Below are 23,697 nucleotides of genomic sequence, written 5' to 3'. Positions count from 1 at the left end.
CCTACTGAATGAGAGAAAATATTTGCAAATAATATCTCTAATAAAGGGTTATATCCAACATACATAAAAAAAACTTATAGAACTCAGTAGCAAAAAGGGCAAATAATCCAGTTTTTAAAATGAGCAATGTATCTGAATAGACATTTTCCAGAGAAGATACACACATGGCCAAAGGGAGCCTGAAAACTGCTCAGCATCACTCATCATCAGGGAAGTGCAAATCAAAACCACAATGAGAAATCAGCTTACACCTGTTAGAATGGCTATTGTCAAAAAGACAAGAAACGACAAGTCTTGGCGTGGATGAAGAGAAAAGGGAACTTTCATGTACTGTTGGTCAGAATGTAAATTGGTGTAGCCTTTATGGATAACAGTATGGAGGCTCCTTGAAGAATTGAAAGTATGATCCAGCAATTCTTCTTATGGGTATTTACCCAAAGAAACTGAAAACAATGACTCAAAGAGATACATGCACCTTCATGTTCACTGCATCATTATTTACAATAGCCAAGATATGAAAATTTAATGTCATCAAGAGAAGAATGGATAAAGTGATTATATTTATAAAGGAATGTGATTCATCCCTACAGGAATGAAATCTTGCCATTTGTGACAACATGGTTGGACTTTGAGGGTATTATGCTAAATAAAAGAAGTCAGACAGAGAAAGACAAATATCATATAAGCTCACTTATATGAGTAATCTGAAACAAAGCAAAGCAAAACCCAAACAAACTAACAAAACCAATCAACTAAACAAACAGAAATATTCAGATTCATGGATACAGAGAACAAATTGGTGGTTACCAGAGGCCAGGGGTTAAGGGGGTGGTGGAAGGTAAGAGACAGGCAGGCAGGCACTGAAATGGGAGAAGGAGGCACATCTGGGTGGCTCAGTCCATTAAGTGTCTGACTTCAGCTCAGGTCATAATCTCACAGTTTGTGAGTTCAAGCCCCTCATCGGGCTCTGTGCTGTGCTGCCAGCTCAGAACTGAGAGCCTGGAGCCTGCTTCAGATTCTGTGTCTCCCAATTTCTCTGCTCCACCCCCACTCAGTCTGTCTCTCTCTCTCTCTCTCTCAAATATAAATAAGACATTTAGAAATTAAAAAAAAAAAGAGAGAGAGAGAAGGAAATTAAAAAGTACAAACTCCAACTGTAAAATAAGTAAGTCATGGGGATATAATAATAATAATATGTAATTGTATATTTGAAAGTTACTAAGAGAGTAAATCTTGAAAGTTTTCATCTAAAGAAAAAAAATTGTAACTATGTATGGTGATGGATGTTAACTAGACTGGTCATTTTACAATATATATGGATATCAAATTTAAAACCATAAATATAGACAGAAAGCATTATAATTACCCAGAAAAATAACATAAGAAAACTCTCAACTACTAAATAGAAGAGTCTAGATATTCATAAGTACTTTAGGTACTAAAGTGAAGCTAAAGCCATATTCATTATTATTGCTTCATGAAAATGAATTAAGAACTGAATTAAGAATTAATCTGAACCCAGAAGTAAACCCTCATACATATGGCTAAAAGATTATCAACATGGGTGTCATAAGACCATTTAATGGGAAAAGGACAGTGTCTTCAACCAATAGTGTTTACACAACTTGATATCCACCTACAAACAAACAAACAAACAAAAACAAACAAACCAACAAAAAACCCTGCTGTGGGACCCTTATCTTATACCATATAAAAAATTAACTCAGGGGCGCCTGGGTGGCTCAGTCGGTTAAGCGGCTGACCTCGGCTCAGGTCATGATCTCGCAGTCCGTGAGTTCGAGCCCCGCGTCGGGCTCTGTGCTGGCAGCTCGGAGCCTGGAGCCTGTTTCAGATTCTGTGTCTCCCTCTCTCTGACCCTCCCCCGTTCAGGCTCTGTCTCTCTCTGTCTCAAAAATAAATAAACGTTAAAAAAAAAAAAAAATTAACTCAAAACTGATCAAAGACCTTAATGTAAGTGCTAAACTATAAAATAATATAAGAAAACATGGAAACTTCCTGACATTGGATTTGGAAACTATTTGTTACATATAATACCAAGAACACCTGTAATAAAAAAAAAGCAGGTAAATTTGATTACAACAAAATTTTAAAAACTTTTGTTCGTAAAAGAACACAACAGAGTAAAAAGAAAACCTGTAGGATCATAGAAAATATTTACAAATTATATATCTAACAAGAGTCAATATTTGTAACATATAAAAACTCTTATAATTCAACACCAAAATAAACCAACCTGATTAAAAAAAAATAGGCAAAGGCCTTGAATATATATTCTTCTAAAAAATACATATATACAATGGGTAGTCAGCACATGAATAATTCACTAGTTATTAGGGAATGCAAATCAAAACAAGTGAGATACCATCTCACACTCATTAAGATGGCTATTATAAAAACAAACAACAAAATAAAGGCAGAAAATAGAAAGCGTTGGCAAGAATGTAGAGAAGTTAGAAACTTTGTGCATTGTTAATGGGAATGTAAATGAGGCAGCTGCTATAGAAAACAAGACATTGGTTCCTCAAAAAATTAAACATTAAATATCATATTATCCAGCAATTCTACTCCTTAGTATATACCTGAAAGAACTGAAAACAGGGTCTCAAGAAGACAGCTGGACACCCACGTTTATATAGCTTTATCCCCAGTAGCCAGAAGGCAGAATCAATCAATGTCCAACATGGACGAATGGATAAAAAAATATGATATATACATAAAATATAATATTGTTTAGTCTTAAACAGGAATGAAAGTCTTATACAAGCTACAACATGGATGAAACTTGAGAACATTATGCTCAGTGAAATAAGCCAGTCATCAAAAGACAAATGCTGTATGTTTCTAGTTATCTGAGATACTTAGAGTAGCCAAAATCATAGAGACAGGAAAGAGAATGGTGATTGCCAGAGGCAGGGGAGAGAGAGGGATGAGGAGTTCGTGTTCAGTGGTACAGAGTTTCTGTTGCGGAAAAAAAAAAATTCTAGAGACTGATGGTGGTGATGGTTATACAACAATATAAATGTATTTAATGCCACAGAACTGTACATTTAAAAATTATTAAAATGGTGAATTTTATTGCATGCATTTTTAACACAGTAAAAACCAATCAAATAGCCACATGTGGCTAGTGGTTGCTGTATTTGACAGCACAGGTCTAAGTTAACCATAGTCATCTGAATAATGTGAAGTGGATACAGAAAAAAGAAAGAAATAGCCACCAGAAAAAAATAATAAAAAAGCAGGCCCCAAAAAGATACAAAATTTGAGTCTTCCTATCAGTGAAAAGAAATGTTGGCCAAGGAACTGGCCCCATCGTGTATATAGCGTCTAGTCTCAAAATGATGACTTACACCTTTTTGTATTTCCCTACTTTAAACCAGATTTACTATTTTAGGCATATTAAAAGGTGCTTTGAGGAATCTTGTGATCTTAAAGACAGAAACCATAATACTGTTCCATCTGGGACATGTTTTTAGTTTTTGGTGTTTTTTGAGGGGGAAGGGAAAGAACATCAAGTCATAGAATTGGCTCTGTCATACAGATTCATGTAACCTTTTCTATTATGATAATATGTCATTCTTATATAAGGGTCAATATTTGGAAGCTCTCCCAGGAAGTGATCACTCAAAAAAAAAATAAAAATAAAAAGAGAGAGAGCGAGAGAGAGAATGTCATGGAAAACTATTATTACTACATCACTGGTATCTACATTTACCAATGAATTCACATTTATTTCATGAAAAGGTAATAGGTGTTAATGTGACAAATCAATGTGCAAGTACATTTTGAGTTAATGTACTCAGTACCCAGAATTCTTAAATTCTTAGTTACTACACACCAAAAGGTTTATTTGCTATAGCTTTCTCAATACCTCTAACTTGTCAATGTACTGTAACTCTCCAATAATGATATAAAGTATACAGTAGTGTATTTTCAAATGTATTGCATCACAGAAGCTTCTTTCAAGAACCAGAGCTCAAAAAAACATGCTTGGAAAATCTATCTTCATCAACCAGCTTATGCAGTATGACATGAAAACAGCATAGTAGAAAAGCTGAATGAATCTGGGGAATAATGAGGAATCAGTGATACTGCAGGAGCATGACTTGAACTCTTCAAGGAAATCACATTTATCTCATGGCTTTGAAGTTAAAGTAAAAATACGTACAAAACTGAGAAATAAGTCTAACGGTCAGTAAAGACAGGCCTTGAGTTCTTGTCCAAGATCATGTTGCAGGAAAAACCTTGAACTCACCTCCTCCATGGTGTCTGGGTGCCCTCACTGGCCTATTACCTCAGAGGGCTTTGGGCCCTTAGCTCACACCAGCCCAAGCTGTCTCACCAAAGTAGCCCTAGAGTGATGCATACTAAGACACCATTGGTCAGTGTGCACTCTTCACCCAAGTGACACAGGTGCAAAGCAGCCTGGAACACTCAGGCTTGTACCACTTCGGCTCCAGATGATTTGTCAGGATACCCCAGGCACAGTCTACTTTAGGTGGCTGTCCCACCAGTGGACTCCCCTACAAAGATCATCCTGGGAACCCCTGGCCCATGCCCACCTCAGCTCTAGCTGCTTAATCAGGAGACTCCCTGGACTGAGCACCCCAAGATACCCCAGCTGCACCGCTTCAACTTCAGCTGTCCTACAGAGGATGTCCTCTGCATAGAAAGCCCCAGGAACTCCCAGCTTGCACCCACTTCAGCTTCAGCTCCTCTGCCAGGATGCCCTATGCATAGAGAGCCACCCAAGCCCACACCCACTTCAACTCTGGCCATTGAACTAGGGCAGCCCCAGCATGGAGTTCTCCAAGACCCTCACCCTTCACCAACCACAGCTTTAGTCCGCCAGCTGAAGACACCAAGCACACACAGTCTAAATAGGGGATAACCATACATAAGACCATTCCTTCACATTTAGGAGAAGTAGCTATTCTGCAAAATTCATAGAAACAAAGTCAAGCTTAATGAGGAGACAGAGGAATTTCCAAATAAAAGAACAACACAAAGCCTCAGAAAAAGTCTAAATGAAATAGAAATAATGAATATACCTTATAAAGAGTTCAAAGTAATGGTCACTGGACAGGAGAGAAGAATGATGAAACTTAGAACTTCAACCAAGGAAAAATTTAAAAAAGAACCAGAATGAAGAATACAAAAACCAAAATGAAAAATACACTAGAGGGAGTCAACAGTAGATAAGAGGATACAGAAGAATGGGTTAATGATCTAAAAGACAGTACTGGAAAGCAACCAAGCTGAATAGCAAAAGAATAAATAAAATTTAAATTTAAATTAAAAAAAAACTGTAATTATGTTAAGGGATCAATTTAACAATACTGAGTGAACACACATTTGCATTATAGAGGACACAGATGCAGAAGAGACAGAAAGGGGCAGATAACTTATTTGAAGAAATAAAAACTGAAAACTTGTCTACCCTGGAGAAAAAAACAGACTCAGGTTCAGGAAGCACAGAGAGGTCCAAACAAGATGAACCCAAAGAGGCCCACACCATGACACATAATAATTAAAATACTAAAGACTAAAGAGAAAGAAAAATTTTAAAGCAGCAAAAGAGAAGCAACTAGTAACACACAAAACAAACCCTGTAAGACTATCAGCTGCTTTTTTGGCAGAAACTTTGCAAGCCAGACAGCAGTGTCATGATATATTCAAAATGCTGAAAGGGAAGGAAAAAAAAAAACAAAACAACCTACAACCAAGAATACCAGGCAGTTATCACTCAGAATTAAAGGAGAGATAAAAATTTTCCACACAAAAATTAAAGAATCCATCACTACTAAAACAGCCTAACAAGACGTGTTAAGGAAGCTTCTTTAAATGGAAAAGAAAAAGCCATAATTTGAAGAAAATTATAAAAAAAAACCACTTCAGTAGCAAAAGCAAATATACAGGAGGAAAGTAGATCAATCACTTATAGAGCTAGTACAAAGGTTAAAAGACAATAAATAGTACAATCAATTGTATGTTAAAAATTAGTTACAAGGAAGTCAAGCACAAGAAAGGTATCTGAAACGACCACAGATACATCGAGGTTAAATAACATGCTACTAAACAATGAATGGTTCAGCCAAGAAATAAAAGAATAAAAAAGGTACATGGAAACAAATGAAGATGATAACACAACAGTTCAAAACGTTTAGGATGCAGCAAAGCAGTGCTAATAGGGAACTTTATAACAATACAGTCTGACATCAAGAAGCAAGGTAAATCTCAAATAAACAACCTAATCTTACATCTAAAGGAGCTAGAAAAAGAAGAAAACCTAAAACCAGCAGAAGCAAGGAAATAAATGATACACAATTAAAAATAAATAATTAGTAAATAAAAAGAAAGAAAGAAAAAGAAAACATCAATGAAAGCAGGAGGCAATTCTTTGAAAAACAAAACAAAACAGTCAATAATACTGATAAACCTCTAGCAAGGCTTATCAAGAAAAAGAGAAAGGAGTAAAAAAAATAAAATAAAATCACAAATGAGAGAGGACAAATAACAACCAATACCACAAAAATATATAAAATTTTATTAGAATACTATGAAATATAGGCCAAGGAATTGAATGACATTGAAGAAATGTATAAATTCCTAGAAACATATAAACTACAAAACTGAAACAAGAATAGAAAATTCAAGCAAACCAATAACCAGTAAAGAAATTGAATAAGCAACTAAAAAACTCCCAAAAACAAAAGTCTAGGAACAGATGGCTTCACAGGCAAATTCTACCAAATATTTAAAGAGTAGTTAATACCTACCTATTCTTCTCAAACTATTCAAAAAAAAAAAAAAAACTATTCAGAAAAGAAAGGAAAACTTTTAAATTCATTCTATGAGGCCAGCAATACCCTGATACAAAAACCATGTAAAGACAACACCAAGAAAGAGAACTACAGGCCAATATCCTTGATAAACATAAATGTAAAAACCCTCAACATAACACTAGCAAACTGAATAGAACCATACATTAAAAAAAAATCATTCACTACAATCGAATGGGATTTATTCCTGCATTGCAAGGGTGGTTCAATATTCACAAGTCAACCAATGTGATACATCACATCAATAAGAGAAAGGATATAAGAACCATACAATTATTTTAACAGATGCAGAGAAAACATTTGACAAAGTAAAATATCTATTTATGATAAAAACCCTCAACCAAGTAGATTTAAAGGGAATATACCTCAAGATAATAAAGGCATATATGAAAAAGCCACAACTAACATTATCCTCAATGGGGAAAAACTGAGAGCTTTTCCTGTAAAGTCAGCAATAAGGCAAGGATGTCCAGTCTCACTACTTTTATTCAACATACTACTGGAAGTCCTAGCCACAGCAATCAGACAACAAAAAGAAATAAAAGGCAACTACATTGGCAAAGGAGAAATAAAACATTCACTATCTGGAAATGACATGATACTTTATATAGAAAAACCAAAGACTCCACCAGTAAACTGCTGGAACTGATAAATTCAATAACGTCACAGGATACATCAACATATCAAAATTGGTTGAATGTCTGTACATCAATAATGAAGCAGTAGAAAGTGAAATTAAGAAAACAATTCCATTTACAATTGCACCAAAAATAAGATACCTAGGAGTAAACCTAAGCAAAGAGGTGAAAGACCTGTACTGTGGAAATAACAAAACACTGATAAAAGAATTTGAAGACAACAAAAGAAATCAAAAGACATCCAAGCTCACAAAATGGAAGAACACATTTTGTTGAAATGTCTACACTACCCAAAGCAATCTACATATTTAATGCAACCCCTATCAAAATACCAAAAGCAATTTTTCAGAGAGCTAGAACAAACAATCCTAAAATATGTATGGAACCATAAAAGTCTCCGAATAGCCAAAGCAACCTGGAAAAAGAAAAGCAGAGCTGGAGCCATCACGGTTCTAGACTTCCAGTCCAGTAGTCCATATTACAAAACTATAGTAATCAAAAGAGTATGGTACTGGCATAAAAATAGACACATGAATCATATAAAATCATATAAATAAAAACCATATAAAATATAAACCATATAAAAATCATATAAAAAAAAAACCCAAAATGAACTGACAACTATATGTTCAATTAATCTTCAACAAAGCAGGAAAGAATATCCTATGGGGGGTGGGGGGTGGGGCGGTGTCTCTTCAACAAATGGTGTTGAGAAAACTGTACCACTTTCTGACACCATACACAAAAATAAACTAAAAATGGATTGTAAACCGAAATGTAAATGTGAGACTTAAAACTATAAAATTCTGAAAGAGAACACTGGCAGTAACTTCTCTGACATTGGTCATACCAACTTTTTTCTAGATAGATCCCCTAAGGCAAGGGAAAGAAAAACAAAAATATACTATTGGGACTTCATCAAAATAAAAACAGTCAACAAAACTAAAAGACAACCTACAGATATATGTAGGTTGATGACATATCTGATAAGGGGGTAGTATCCAAAATATATAAAGAACTTATATAATTCAACATCCAAGAAAGAAGTAATCCAATTAACAAATGGGCAGAAGATGTGAATATACATTTTTCCAAACAAGATAAGATAAATGAACAATAGACACATGAAAAGATGTTTAATATTATTCTTCATCAGGGAGATGAAAATCAAAACTATGATGAGATATCACTTTGCACCTGTCCAGAATGAGTAAAATAAAAAACACAAGAAACAACAGGTGTTGGCAAGGATGTGGAGAAAGGGGAATCCTCTTGCACAGGTGTTGGTGGGAATGCAAATTGGTGCAGCCACTGTGCAAAACAATGTGGAGGTTCCTCAAAAAGTTAAAAATAGAGCTACTGTAACAGTGCAGCAATCACACTACTGGGTATTTACCCAAAGAATAGAAAAACACTAATCCAAAGGGATATATGCACCCTTATGCTTATAGCAGCATTATTTACAATAGCCAAGATATGAAAGCAGCCAAAGTATCCTTTGATGAATGGATAAAGAAGATATGGTGTGTGTATATATATATATATATATATATATATATATATATATGGTGTGTGTATATATATATATATATATATATATATATATATATGGTGTGTGTATATATATATATATATATATATATATATATACACACACACACACAACAGACTATTATTCAGCCATAAAAATAATGAAATTTTGCTATTTCCAAAACCCAAATAGAGGAAGAGATATAATGCTAAGCAACATAAGTCAGAGAAAGACAAACACCATATTATTTCACTTATATGTGTAATTTAAGAAACAAATGATTAAGGGCAAAAGAGAGAGAGAGAGAGACAGAAACCAAGAAACAGATTCTTAACTATAAAGAACAAACTGATGGTTACCAGAGAGGAGGTGGGTGGGGGCATAGATTAAATCAGCAATAGGAATTATTCAGTGCACTTGTGATGAACACTGGGTGATATATGGAAGTGTTGAATCACCATACTGTACACCTGAAACTAATATAACACTGTCTGTTAAGTAACCAGAATTAAAATAAAACCTAAAAATTAAAAAAAAATTAGTTAAGGGGATTTGCAAAATAAAGACAATGTAAAATATGATTACATACACACAAAATCGGGGGGGGGCAATAAAAATGAAGGTGTTTAGAATGTGTTTGAACTTAAGTAACCATCAACTTAATATGGGCTGCTATATACTTAGGATGTTATATATGAATCTCATGGTAACTGCACAGCAAAACCTAGAATAGATACACAATAAACAAAGAGAAAGAAAGCCAAGCATAACACTACAGAAAGTTATCAATCACAAAGAAAGAGAGCAAGAGAAGAAGAAAGGAACAGAGAAGAACTACAAAAACAACCAGAAAACAATGAACAAAATGGCAATAAGAATAAAAATATCAATAATTACTTTAAATATAAATGGTCTACATGTTCCAGCAAAAGAAATAAGGTGATGGTATTGGAATGGATAAAAAGAAATTAAGACCCATCTATATATTGCCTACCATAGACTCACTTCAGACCTAAAGACACATACAGATGGAAAGTAAAGGGATGGCAAGAGGTATTCCATGTAAATGGAAGGGAAGAAAAACTGGGGTAGCAATACTTATATCAGACAAAGACTTTAAAACAGAGTGGAACAAAAGACAAGGAAAGGCATTACACAATGATAAAGGAGTCAATCAAATAAGAGGATATAAAAATTGTAAATATCTATGTACCCAACAGTGGTGTACCTAAATACATAAAGCAAATATTAGTAACATAAAGGAAGAAATTGACAGTAATACAATAATAATAGGAGACTTTAACACCCTAGTTACACCAATGGATAGATCATCCAGGCAGAAAATCAATAAGGAAACAATGTCTTGGAACAACAAATTATACCAAATGGACTTAAAAGACATACAAAATAATCTGAAAACAACAGAACACCCATTCTTTTCAAATGCACATGGAATATTCTCTAAGATCACATGTTAGGTCACAAAACAAGTCTCAGTAAGTTTAATAAGACTGAGATCACATCATGCATCTTTTCCAACCACAATGGTATTAAAATAGAAATAAATTATAACAACAACAAACACAAACAAATAAGAGCACAAATATGTGAAGGCTAAACAATATGCTATTTAACAACCAATGAGGTAATCAAAAAATCAAAAAGGAGATTAAAAAATACATGGAAAATGAAAATGGTAACACAATAGTCAAAAACATTTGTAATGCAGTGAAAGCAGTTTTAAGAGGTAAATTTAGATTCTGTGTCTCCCTCTCTCTCTGCTCCTCCCCTGTTCATGCTCTGTCTCTCTCTGTCTCAAAAATAAATAAACGTTAAAAAAATAAAAAAATAAAAAAAAACTCTTAAAAAAAAAAAAAAGAAGAAGAAGGGGCGCCTGGGTGGCTTGGTCGGTTAAGCGTCTGACTTCGGCTCAGGTCATGATCTCACGGTCCGTGAGTTTGAGCCCCGCGTCGGGCTCTGTGCTGACAGCTCAGAGCCTGGAGCCTATTTCAGATTCTGTGTCTCCCTCTCTCTCTGTTCCTCCCCTGTTCATGCTCTGTCTCTCTCTGTCTCAAAAATAAATAAACGTTAAAAAAATTATAAAAAAAAAAAACTCTTAAAAAAAAAAAAAGAGGTAAATTTATAGCAATGCAGGCTTACTTCAAGAAACAAGAAAAACCTCAAATGAACAATCTCTCCTAACACCTAAATGAAGTAGACAAAGAAGAATAAACACAACTCAAAATGAGTATAAGAAAGGAAGTAATAAAGATCAAAGAAAAATAAATTAAAAGGAAACTAAAAGTAATAGAAAACATCAATGAAACCAAGAGCTGGTTCTTCAAAAGATAAACAAAATCATTAAGACTTAGGCCAGATTGGAGGGGAAAAGGAGAAAGGAATAAGAAATGAAAAAAGAGAAGTAACAACTGACATCACAGAAATACAAATGACTGTAAGAGACTACTACAAAAATGTATATGCTAACAAACTGGATAATACAAAAGAAATAGATAAATTTCTAGAATATTCAATTTTCCAATATTCAATCTGGAAGAAACATAAAATATGAAAGATAATGAAATTGGATCAGTAAGCAAAAAATTCCCAAGAAAAGTCCAGGGCCAGATAGATTCACAGGTGAATTCTACCAAACATTTAAGGAAGAGTTAATACCTATTCTCTATAAACTATTCCAAGAATAGAAGAGGAAAGAAAACTTCCAAATACATTCTACACGGCCAGCATTATCCTGATACCAAAACCTGATAAAGCACTACACAAAAGGAAAGCTAGTGGCCAATATCCCTAATGAATTCAAAAATCCTCAATATTAGCAAACAACATTGAACAATATATTAAAATAATCATTCACCAAAATCAAGTGGGATTTACTCTGGGGATGCAAGAATGGTTCAATATCTGCAAATTGATCAGTGTGATACATCATATTAACAAAATGAAAGACAAAAATCACATGATCATCCCAATACATACAGAAAATTATTTGAAAATATTCAACATCTGTTCATAATAAAAAAAGTACTCTCAACAAAATGAATTTAGAAGGAACATGTATCGATATAATTAAGGTCACAAATGGCAAACTCACAGCTAACATCATACTAAGTGGTGAAAAAGTGAGAACTTTTCTTCTGAGATCAGAAACATGACAAAGTGGTGCCTGGGTGGCTCAGTTAGTTGAGCATCTGACTTTGGCTCAAGTCATGATCTCACAGTTTGTGGGTTTGAGCTCCATCTCAGGCTCTGTGCTAACAGCTCAGAGCCTGGAGCCTGCTTCGTATTCTGTGTCTCCTTCTCTCTCTCTGTCCCTCCCCTGCTTGTGTTCTGTCCCTCACTGTCAAAAAATAAACATTAAAAAATTAAAAAAAATATATATGACAAAGATGTCCACTCTGTTTTATTCAACATAGTATTGGAAGTCATATCCACGTCAATCAGACAGGAAATAAAAGGCATCCAAATTGGTAAGGAAGAAGTAAAACTTCCATTATTTGTAGATGATGGGACATTATATTTGAAAACACTAAAGACCACCAAAAAACTACTAGATATATAAATGAGTTCAGTGAAGTTGCAAAACACAAAATCAATATACAGAAATCTATTGTATTTCTATACACTAATAATGAAATAGAAGGACAAAATAAGGAAACAGTTCAATTTATAGTTGCACCAATAGAATAAAATACCTAGAAATAAGTAAGGAGCTGAAAGACTGGTACTGTGAAAACTATAAAATAATGAAGAAAAAAAATTGAAGATGACACATATGAATGGAAAGATAAAACATTCTCATGGATTAGACGAATTGATATTGTTAAAATGTCCACACTACCAAAAGCAATCTGCCAATTCAATGCAATCTCTATCAAAACACCAATATTATTTTTCACAGAACTGGAAAAAATAATTCTAAATTCTGTATAGAAACACAAAAGACCCTGGATAACCAAAGCAATCTTGAGAAAGAAAAAAACAAGCTGGAGGTATCACAATCACTGATTTCTAGTTTTATTACAAAGCTATAGTAATCAAAACGTATGGTATTGGCACAAAAATGGACTAGTACATCAAGTGAACAGGATACAGAGTCCAGAAGTAGACGCATGCTTATATAGTCAATTAATATGAAAAAGGCAGGGACAATATATTGGGGAATATATTGGAGAAAAGACAGTCTTCAAAAAATAGTGCTGGGAAAACTAAATAGCTATGTGCAAAAACAATGAAACAGGAACACTTTTCTTACACCATACACAAAAACAAACTCAAAGTGTATTCAAGACCTAAATGTGAGACATGAAACCATCAAACTCCTAGAAGAACACATAGGCGGTACTTTTTCCAACACTGGCCTTGGCAATATTTTTCTAGTTATGTCTCCTCAGGCAAGGGAAATGAAAGCAAACACAAACTATTGGGACTACACCAAAAAAAAAAAAATCATTTGGGGCACTTGGGTGGCTCAGTTGGTTAAGCCTCTGACACTTGATTTTGGCTCATGCAGTGATCTCATGGTTAGTGAGATCAGAGCTCTGTGCCAGGCTCTGTGCTGACAGTGAGGTTCTCTTGAGATTCTCTCTCTCTCTCTCTCTCTCCCTCTCTCTCTCTCTCTGAAAACAAATAAATAAATTTAAAACAAATCCTTTGCACAGTGAAGGAAACTATCAAACAAACAAACAAAAACAACATACTGAATAGGAACATATATTTACAAATGATATAGCCAATAAGGGGTTACTATCCAAAATATACAAAAAAACCCTCATATAACTTAAATAATAAAAAAAAAAAAAGAAAAACAGTCCAAATGAAAAATGGGCAGGGGACCTGAATAGACTTTTTTAAAAAAATTTTTATTTATTTTTGATAGAGAGAGACAGACAGCAAATGGGTAAGGGGCAGAGAGGAAGGGAGACAGAATCTGCAGCAGGCTCCAGGCTCTGAGCTGTTAGCACAGAGCCTGATGCAGGGCTTGAACTCACAGACCACGAGATCATGACCTGAGCCGAAGTCGGATGCTTAACCGACTTAGCCACCCAGGAGCCCCAATTTTTTAAAGAAGATGTACAAATGGCCAACAGACACAAGAAAAGATGCTCCCTATCACTAATCATGAGAGTAATGGTAACCAAAACCACAATGAGATATAACCTAACACCTGTCAGAATGGCTTGAATCAGAAAGACGAAATAATAAATGTTTGGATATGGAAAAAAAGGCACATTTGTACACTGTTGGTGGGAATGTAAATTGGTACAGCCACTATAGAAAACAGTATGGAGGTTTCTTTAAAAATTACAAATAGAAATACCCTATGGTCCTGTACTTTTCCTACAGGGTATTTACCCAAAGAAAATGAAAATATTAATTCAGAAAGGTATACGCACTCCTATTTTTCCTGCAGCATTATTTGCAATAGCCAAGATATGGAAGCGATCCAAGCATCCATCAATAGATGAATAGACAAAGAAGATGTGATACACACACACACGTTACTCAGTCATAAAAAAGATGCAATCTTGCCATTTGCAACAACATGGATGGACGTAGAGTATATTATGCTAAGTGAAACAAAAGAGAGAAAGACAAACACTGTATGATTTCACTTATAGGTGGAATCTAAAACACACACACACACACACACACACACACACACACACACCCCTAACAAAATAATCAGAGACAGATCCACAAATACAGATAATAAAGTGATGGTTGCCAGAAGGGAGGTGAGATGGGGGTACTGGTAAAATGAGTGAAGGGGAGTGAGAAACACAGGTTTCTAGTTATGGAATAAATAAATCATGGGGATGAAAGTCTCAGCATAGGGAATATAATCAATTGTATTGTAATAGCATTATATGGCAATAGATGGTAGCTGTACTTGTGGTGAACATTGCATAAATACAGAATTGTCAAATCACCATGTTGTACACTTGAAATTAATGTAATGTCATGTGTCGAATATATTTCAATAAAGAAACTTAAAAGGTAGGCACTGTATAGCAAAATCAGTACTTGTATTTTTTTTTTTCTATGAACAGAAGAGCTAATGAGAGAGCTGGTGTAAAGGGAGGTAGACGGTGGCCTTTTAATGGCCAGATGTGACATGGAAGGGACAGAAAAGGGTCAAGGGCTGAAATCAAAAACTAGCCAAGTGATACCTAGACTGAGGTAGTGAGTGTCTGCACTAAGGCAGAAATTAAGTTTGGGAAGAATGGGGTGATTACATGTTTTCTGAGCCCAGTGCTCAGCATTTTACAGTTGACTGTACCCTGAAAGTTCCTTTTCTTAGCCTAAATCCTTTTCCTTACAGATCAGAAGTTACAGTTGGTCTCAAAAGACAGCTTTGTTCCTTGCTATACAATTAAACTTGGGTTTCTTTTCTGAGCTGCTGCCATCTGCACACCTTATGTTATTGGGACACAAGACTGGTACATGCTATTTCTTACTGAGAATGACATCAGAAATATGGAGTCACCCTCTGCAGGACAGTGCTTCTGCCACTGCCCATGAAATAGAAGTCAAGGACTGAACAGGAAAAAGACATGAGGCATAATTAGTTTTATCCTCCATGAAGAAGTTATTTCACAAATAATGAGGCAGAACCTCTCCAATTTTAATAATAATGGACTGTATATCATTGAGATGACTGAATCAAATTAATGTTAGCTACTGGTAAAAAATAAAACAACATGATAATAAATGCAAAGGTTTTTGTTTTTTTTTTTTGCCCTCCAGATGCAATTTAAACATATGATTTGAGAAGAGTCAAGTTTCAATTCCTAACCAGCTATCTTCTTTCCTTTAGAGAATATAGTACATAGGGCTTTTTACAGTATACAGCTAAAACTATTCTTCCCTGAAGTAGAAAATGCTGGGGCAACAATAATAATGATAATGCATACGGTTAAGTAGAGAACTCAGGTGAGAGTCCACCAAAAAATGGCTCAAGTCAGCTTCATCTTTGCCAGAGAGGCTCTGCAGATGTACATAGCGACAAATACTCAGATTCCCGTGTTCCATTTCCAATTCACGCCCTCGTCTGTTTCTCTGGCCGTTAATTACTGGGTTCCTCCCTTTGCCCTCACAAAGAGGCATGAAACTACTCATCAGGTGGTAGGACAAATGATAATCAGTGTTATCCTAGACATTTCATTACTCAAATAAGCATAAAATGATTATATGAAATCCCTAGGAAATTGAAGTGGCCTTCTTTTTGCTTTTAAAACTATACTTTGACTAATAGAAAGTCTGCTTTATTTAACATCATCTAACAAGACCCCCTCAAATATATCTCTCTTCCATGACCACTGTTATATATAATCTAGAGCATTATAAAATGTTCTTCTGATCTAAACTAGCAACTTGACTAGATTCATTATTCACTTTGAACTAATGAGATTATTTTTACAAGTGATGTTATTAACGGATTGCATAATATCTATCAGATAAAATACTAATACCATGTTGAAAGCAAGCAAATTAAGTCATTACAGACCTAGAAAAGCAACGACTGAGACTGCCAGAATAGTCTGATTTGTAGTAAATTCATACTTAGCTATGAAGTATCCTTAAGTAGTAGCTCAGACTGTTTTTTCCTACTATTATTTTTCGTGTGTGAAATAAATCTGTGAAGCCGACAAAGACTAACCAGATGTACAAATTTGAGCTTCTAATGAATACAATGACATTTAAAAAGTCTCAAAGGTCACCTTCATATTACTAAAGTAATTCCACTGAAGTCAAAAACAATTTAAAAATATTTAGAGAAAGGCCCAGGCAATGTCATTAGTATATATTGGCCAGAGGCAAAGGGTAAGGGGGATGAGGCAGAGATATTCCATATTTTATTACATAAAATCAATTGTAGCCTTCTCCTATTAGAAGCATTCAATAATCCTTAAAAATATTGTCACCCATAAGGTGATATTTTGGCATTACCATATATCTTACATAGTATTATAAACAAATATCATGTTTAATCATTAAAATATCTTGATCATGTGTATTTGTGTTTCCAATGGAAAAAAAAATTGTAATATAATGGTAGCTTACATTTGTATAGCAGCATAATTTACAACTGCTTTACCTCATTGGATTTTAAAGCTCTCCTATGAAGATTATAAGAAAAGCATTATTTCCCCATTTTGCAAATAAACAAAGACAGTAAGAGGCTGGTCTAAAATCACCTGTATTCAGCTTCAAAATCCAGGGATTTTTTTCATTGAGCTTTGCTCTCCCTTGATTTGCCCTTTGTGTAGTAGGAAGGGCAGAAATGTCACCTCCCTTTAAAGAGTAGATTAAAATTGCAGTGGCAGAAACAGCAATGACCCCGGTGAGGCAAAGCCTCCCGACAAAATTCTGACTGATCTCTTGATTTATTAAAAGCACTGCTTACAGCAAAAGGGAATAACACTTATACAATTTTTAATTTTCCTGTCAAAATTATGGGATCAGATTGTGGAAACTGAATCCTTGTATGTAAGGGTAAAACATGAGCTGAGATCAATGCTTGATCATGACTTCGCATTCAACCTATTACATGTATGTATGCACACACAGCTGTATAGATGTACATTTTTTTTTCCCAAAGGAATATAAACAAATCGTTCATCTTATCTTGAAAACAGTGTTTAAAAACATTGCAAAACAGCACAGAACAAAAATGAGTCACTCAACTCCCAGGGGTTAGATTTTATGACTGACTTAGTATAATTAAAACAATAATAATCACAAAAATGAATCTGTCCTCCTTGACTATCTGCTAAGAATTAGGTCCATATCATTTTGACTTACACATATAAATTTTATAATACCACTACCTTGCTTTGATGTAATATTTTAATTTTTCAGCAGGCTCTCACATGCTAATATACACTGTTACGCTTCTGGGTTTAATGAGAAAATCATCTTCCTGTCTCTGGGCCTCACCTTGTGAAGTCTGTCATTTCCATCATGATCATACACATCTGCTTGGCCAGCACAATTATATCATTGCCGCTGTCATCCCATTTGGCCACTTCGGCATCCAGCTTGCTTTTCTCTTGGTGGAATATCTCCACCTGCTCAGCTATTTTTGCCTTCTCCTCCTGCGGTAGTTGTGCCATGATGGCCTGTGTGGGTTACAGAATACGTGTGACTAATATTGACAAAGTAAAGTAGGGTGACTCTGCTTTAAGTTAATGGCAAAGCCAGACCCCGACAAGGTTTATAGGCTGCCCCACCATTCCAGAAAGTACGTTTTCTCCATCCCCAGGAAAGCAAAAGCATAGACTGGTAACATCCCCCAAATCCCCGTCCCTATTCCTATACACACACAAAAATAGAGAGATCCAAAAGGTATGTGCACATTGACAGTAACAGAACTTCTGTGTTGCTTTGATGACATATGTTTGTTCAAAAGAATCTATTCTTGACAATTTTTATATTTGGTCTCAAGAAACTTTTACCAGATGAAAGAATGTACCTCTTTCAACACTGAAATCTGTTCAGAGAAGGAAAAAAAAGAAAAAAGGCTTTCTGTCGCTGGAAAGAAGAGGAATTTTAAACAATATCTGAGCATCCAAGTGGGGTGGAGAGAATTTCCATGAGTGTTAATGAAGGAATGCATGATTAGATACCAAACAATCCCCTAACCCAAGGCATTTCAGGGATGGCATACCTATTCCCGGCCCTCTCCCATCTTCCCTGTGGAAATTCTGAGATAACCATGACTCCCTACAGAGCCTATTAGTATGCAGAAGTAGAAGGTATGATGGGATAAGATACAGGTTTAGGAAGTAAAGGTCGATTTTCAAAAGTTGCTAGGTAAGGGAATGTAGAAAAGCAAGAACTACAGCTGATTCTCATTATTCATGGAATCTTTCTATACAAATTTGCCTACTCTCTAAAATTTATTGGCAGCCCAAAATCAATACTTGTGGTGCTTTCTCGTCATTCACAGACATGCAAAGAGTTGCAAAAAATTGGGTTCACCTGTCAGGCCTATTCACAGATATGGTTGAACAAGGAATTCTCTGTCTTTTCGTTTCAGCACTGAACAACAGGTCCCTTCTGTCGTCTATTTGGTGCCATATTTTCCACATATTTGTACTTTTTATTGGTAATTTTTCTATTTAACATAGCCCCCAACCATAGTGCTCAAATGCTTTCTAAGTGTCCCTAAGCACCGAAAGGCTGTGATGTGCCTTATGGAGAAATATACATGTTTTAGACAAGGTTCATTCAGGCATGAGCTACAGTGCTCTTGTCCATGAGTTCAATGATAATGAATCAAAACTATAAAGCATATGAAAGGAAACATTCATTAAACAAGATTCTGTATTTATTGGTTGAAATAAAATGTTGAGACCAGGAGCTCTCAGGAACCTAACACTATTTCCTCTAAAAGCCATGACTCCATAGCTGCTAATTAAGTGTTCATGGTGATGTTATAGAATATAGGTACCACAAATAAAGACAATCAACTGCATTTGGTAAACACCATGTATGCATTGCCTTGAATGCAATGTCTGGAATCATTTCATTCCATCCTCATAGAACCATGTGCGACCTGTTTCATAGAAAGGAGCATGTGGATAAGTATGACAGCACTAGTAACCCTCTGGTTCTGGGATATGTGTGTTCAGTAATGAAAGCATGATTTGGGAAACTTAAAACTTTTGCAAAGGACAAGTAAAATAACACATACAATAAAGCCTTGCTTCCTAAATTATAAAGTTTGTCCTAATGTAAGTAAATTATTGGGAAGAAAGGTTGTTGATTTCTAGTAAAAATATCAATGGACATAAACTCAGCAAAACTGGGCTCAATGGGCTCTATCACTGACTTAGGTTAAGACTTAATTGCTACTGGATCATATTCTTAACTTCTTCAGATCTAAGAATAGTAAAAAATTACCTCAGGGTATTATAGTTGACAGCAAATGAAATAACAAAGGTGTTGTGTTTTTTCCAAAAAGAGAAATGAAAGCATCTATGGGATTATTGTTAATATATTAGTATCATGACTATATTAGTTTTCCTTTCCAGCTACCCCTTGAGCTCATTACTTAGTTGCTATGAAAGAGAAGGGATGGGCCCAGAGTCTATGTTACTATACATAAATAGACAATTGACATGATTCCTTGAGTACAGAAATGTATACTAGGTACTGTGCTAAGAGGCTTATGTATGTAAAAACAACAACAACAACAACAACAACAACAACAACAACAACAACAAGAAAACAAAAAAAAAATCTACTTAAGCATTCTACAAGATTAATACTATTATTACCGCTATTTTATTAATGGTGATACTAAGACCCAGAGAAATTAAATTCTCAATATTACACAACTGATAAGCTGTATGTATAGTATTCAAACCCAGGTCAACTAACACCATACTTAACTACCGTGTACAAGTGGATCACCATGCACAACCATACAGGTTTGACACTACACAATGATCCCATTCCAGTGGGGCAAGTATTGCTGAAATCATAAGCATTGTTCACCAGGCTGGACATCCTAGAGATGAGACTTTGTTTGCCTGAGTAAGGGATCTCTTTGTATAATTTACATGAAGGTGTCCTCAGACAAGTAGCTGCACAGATACATCTTACTAATATATAGCCATGTGTACAAACTTCCATGCAGGCATGTGTGTGGCTTTATATAACTAATATGTGAGTGTCTATGTATGTGTATGTGAGTGTCCATGTGCATATACACAAATTGCTATCCATATTTAAAAAGTCAGACTGGGACAAATACTATATGGTTAAAATAGTATTTTTGAAGAATATTTTAAAGTACTTTAAAAACTATCAAAAAGGTGGCTGATATACCAAAGAGTTGATTATAAATTCAAATATGAAATACTGTACTAATAACAAGACAGCTATCCCACTGCATTTGAGATAGGTATGGATTTGCAGAAGTTAAATATGCACTTTTTCCTGAAGCATCCCTGTCTGATGATCTGATGCTGTCCTAGATTAATTTGTCGTCCTCATATAAAACTGATATTCATGTTTTACTTAGACCTCAGAAGTCCTAACTAGAATTATGTAAACCATTCATTAGGTGCTTTTCTGTAGAAGAATCTGTAAAACTACCCACCAGACCTTCAGACTCTATATTCAATACCCAGATGGAAAGCAATGAAACTTTCGTTGTCTCAAAAGGGTTAATTTGTGCATTGAAGGGTGTACACTTTTCTTTGAACTCTATCACATGAGTTTCAGTTGTATAATTTAGGATTTGAGTATTAACTGCCTTGTTCTACTCTCTAATTCCTATTGATGCCCTACTTTTGACTTCTCTCAGAGCTTCCTTAGGGTAGAGGCCTCAGCATCCTGCAAACAGTAGAAGCTCAATATATATCTTCTGATTGACTGTGTAACCATTTTTCCACTCACTGCATCAACAGAGTTCAAGAGAAGTTACTAGAACTGACAAACATTTTCTAAGGGCACAATTCTGAAGAAAAAAAAATGGCCCCTTCAAAGCAGATTTGCAAAAGAACATGTTATTTTGACTCTAGGGGTGCTCAACCCACATAATGCACTTAATGGTGTGTGACTTGGGTGCAAGTGTCATTGCATTTGCTTCTGCTTATGTAGCTATCGATGAGCCAAAGTCTTTTCCTAAATATTCTTAAAATGCTCCTGGCTTTTAAAAATTCATAATTGACCTTTTCTGAAACTGGAATCTTAAAAAAAGGTTATCTATAAACAGTAGATCACAAACTGCAAAATTTGCAAGTTAATCAAATTAAAATTCAACACATGCGTTTTAATTAGGTCTTATCAATGTAACTCAGCAGTTTGAAATGTTAACACATTAAAGTTTTAGCTGGAAAAAAAAAGATGACTACATTCAAATCAAGTTGAATAGAAAATATATAATATGCAATTGTTCATTCCCTCAAACTAAGGCAACATGAGAAAAATGATTTTCATGGCCAAGAGGAAAGGGAACAAATCAGCTTTTCTGTATCTGTGATGTGATCACCTGGGGTGGTCTTAGAGTTTCTGCTGGTTCTATGCATAGTAGCCAAGCACAGCTCCAGAGATTGGCTGATCTGGGGCCCCATATTGTGGCATCAGAGACTTTAATCCACAAAATTCCCTGCTTCCTGATCCCAGGCTCTCAGCTTTTCTTCTGAAGAGCCAACCATTTTTTTGTGATTGAAATTATAAACTCTACTTATTAAACCAAAGTGCAAATCACTGATACAAGCCAACAATCACTCTGCCCAGAATTTTTTCTTCAATCTAAATCTCAGGAGCTTTTGATATGATTATTTTTCCAATCTCAAAGAGAAAAAATTACTTTTGGAGTCTATGAGCCTCCAAACTGACAAGTGTTAGTTCCTTAAGCCAGAGTAAGAGTCTAACATTTAGGCTTAAAGTACATCTTTATAAATAAGTGATTAAAAGGGCTAAAACTCAATGTGTCAATTTGTGCTCACTTGGTTTTAAAGCAGAATAATAAATATAAGTAGTTAAAGATTGGATCCTTTGACTTTTACCAGTCTCAGGCCCTGAAGTAAACAGGAAAATTGAGTTAATTATCTCATTAATTCAAGTAAAAACTTTCATGATTTCCTAAATTGTCCATGCTCTTTTAAGTTAAATTATTTGACCAGCCTTCTAATGAAAAACTGCCTTATGCTATAAGCATTATCATCATCATCATCTTTATCAACTTCATATTATGTGACACATATTATGATACAAATTTTATCATGCAGTTCTCCTAATCGGACATCATGAGGTAGACAGTGGAGGAGGAGAGGGAGAGAGAGAAAGAAAGGGAGAGGGAGAGACAGATAAAGCATAGAGAGGCTAAGAAAGTTGCCCAAAGAGACACAGCTTGATCAAGACAATATTTAAAATCAGGTCTGTATGACTCCAAATTATATATTCCATCACTAAGGTTAAGTGCCCAAAAGTTTTCATTGACCAATTTTAACTACGTCAACCTGTGAAGAAGCAGTTTTTAAGATGTCATGTCTAGGATCATAGGGTCTGATTCCTCCTACATTTTAGCAGGGTATGATAATTCTCTGCCTCTCCCTCTCTCAACAAAATACTGTAGAGAAGCATCAGATAGGGACACATAAAGGAAATAATCTAATTTCAGAATTTGGGAGCAATGTTAGAGTAGGTACTAAAAGCTTTTCTCCTACCTTAACCTCCTTATAGATTAATTTACCCTTTCAGAGAGGAAGAATTTATCTGAATGCAAACAAAAAATAAGGCCTTTAACAAGGAAGGACTGACTGATACAAAGGGCAACTACCTCTGTCAAAGACAACTTTGGTCTCCTTCACAATTTTGACCAAGTTAACATACTTCTCTGGTCAAAAGTTCGACCATCTGTCATCTCAGCAATTCAATGTACCCTCTTATTTCCAACTTACAGCCATAATTCTAGGTCTCTGATTTGTCATCATATAATTACAGGCTAAAATAGGCTGACTCAATAACTAATGCTGTCTGCTGCAAGTTAATCACACAGGCCACATGATGGATCTCAAAGGCAAATCACCAAGTACTGGATTATAGGGGTACTTTGTTACTATCCTGGACTGTGTTCATAATTCATGCTGAAAAACCTTTAAAAAAAAAAAAAACAATTGTCTTT

At 35.1% G+C, this 23,697-nt stretch overlaps 1 protein-coding gene across 5 annotated transcripts in view; it reads right to left on the bottom strand.

Annotated features, from left to right (window-relative positions):
* CTNNA2 (catenin alpha 2) overlaps nt 1–23,697 on the bottom strand; it is a 1,099,255-nt gene that overhangs the window by 54,710 nt on the left and 1,020,848 nt on the right. For all 5 annotated transcript variants that reach the window (XM_019443126.2, XM_019443134.2, XM_019443137.2 and 2 more), the window contains one exon: nt 17,994–18,175. In XM_019443126.2, coding sequence (XP_019298671.1) covers nt 17,994–18,175 — 182 coding nt within the window. The remainder of the gene's footprint in view (nt 1–17,993; nt 18,176–23,697) is intronic.

The sequence above is a fragment of the Panthera pardus genome, unplaced genomic scaffold, assembly GCF_024362965.1.
Source record: "Panthera pardus isolate Hobbes unplaced genomic scaffold, ASM2436296v1 HiC_scaffold_25, whole genome shotgun sequence".
Classification (NCBI taxonomy): domain Eukaryota; kingdom Metazoa; phylum Chordata; class Mammalia; order Carnivora; family Felidae; genus Panthera; species Panthera pardus.
This window is presented reverse-complemented; position numbering and strand designations above follow the sequence as displayed.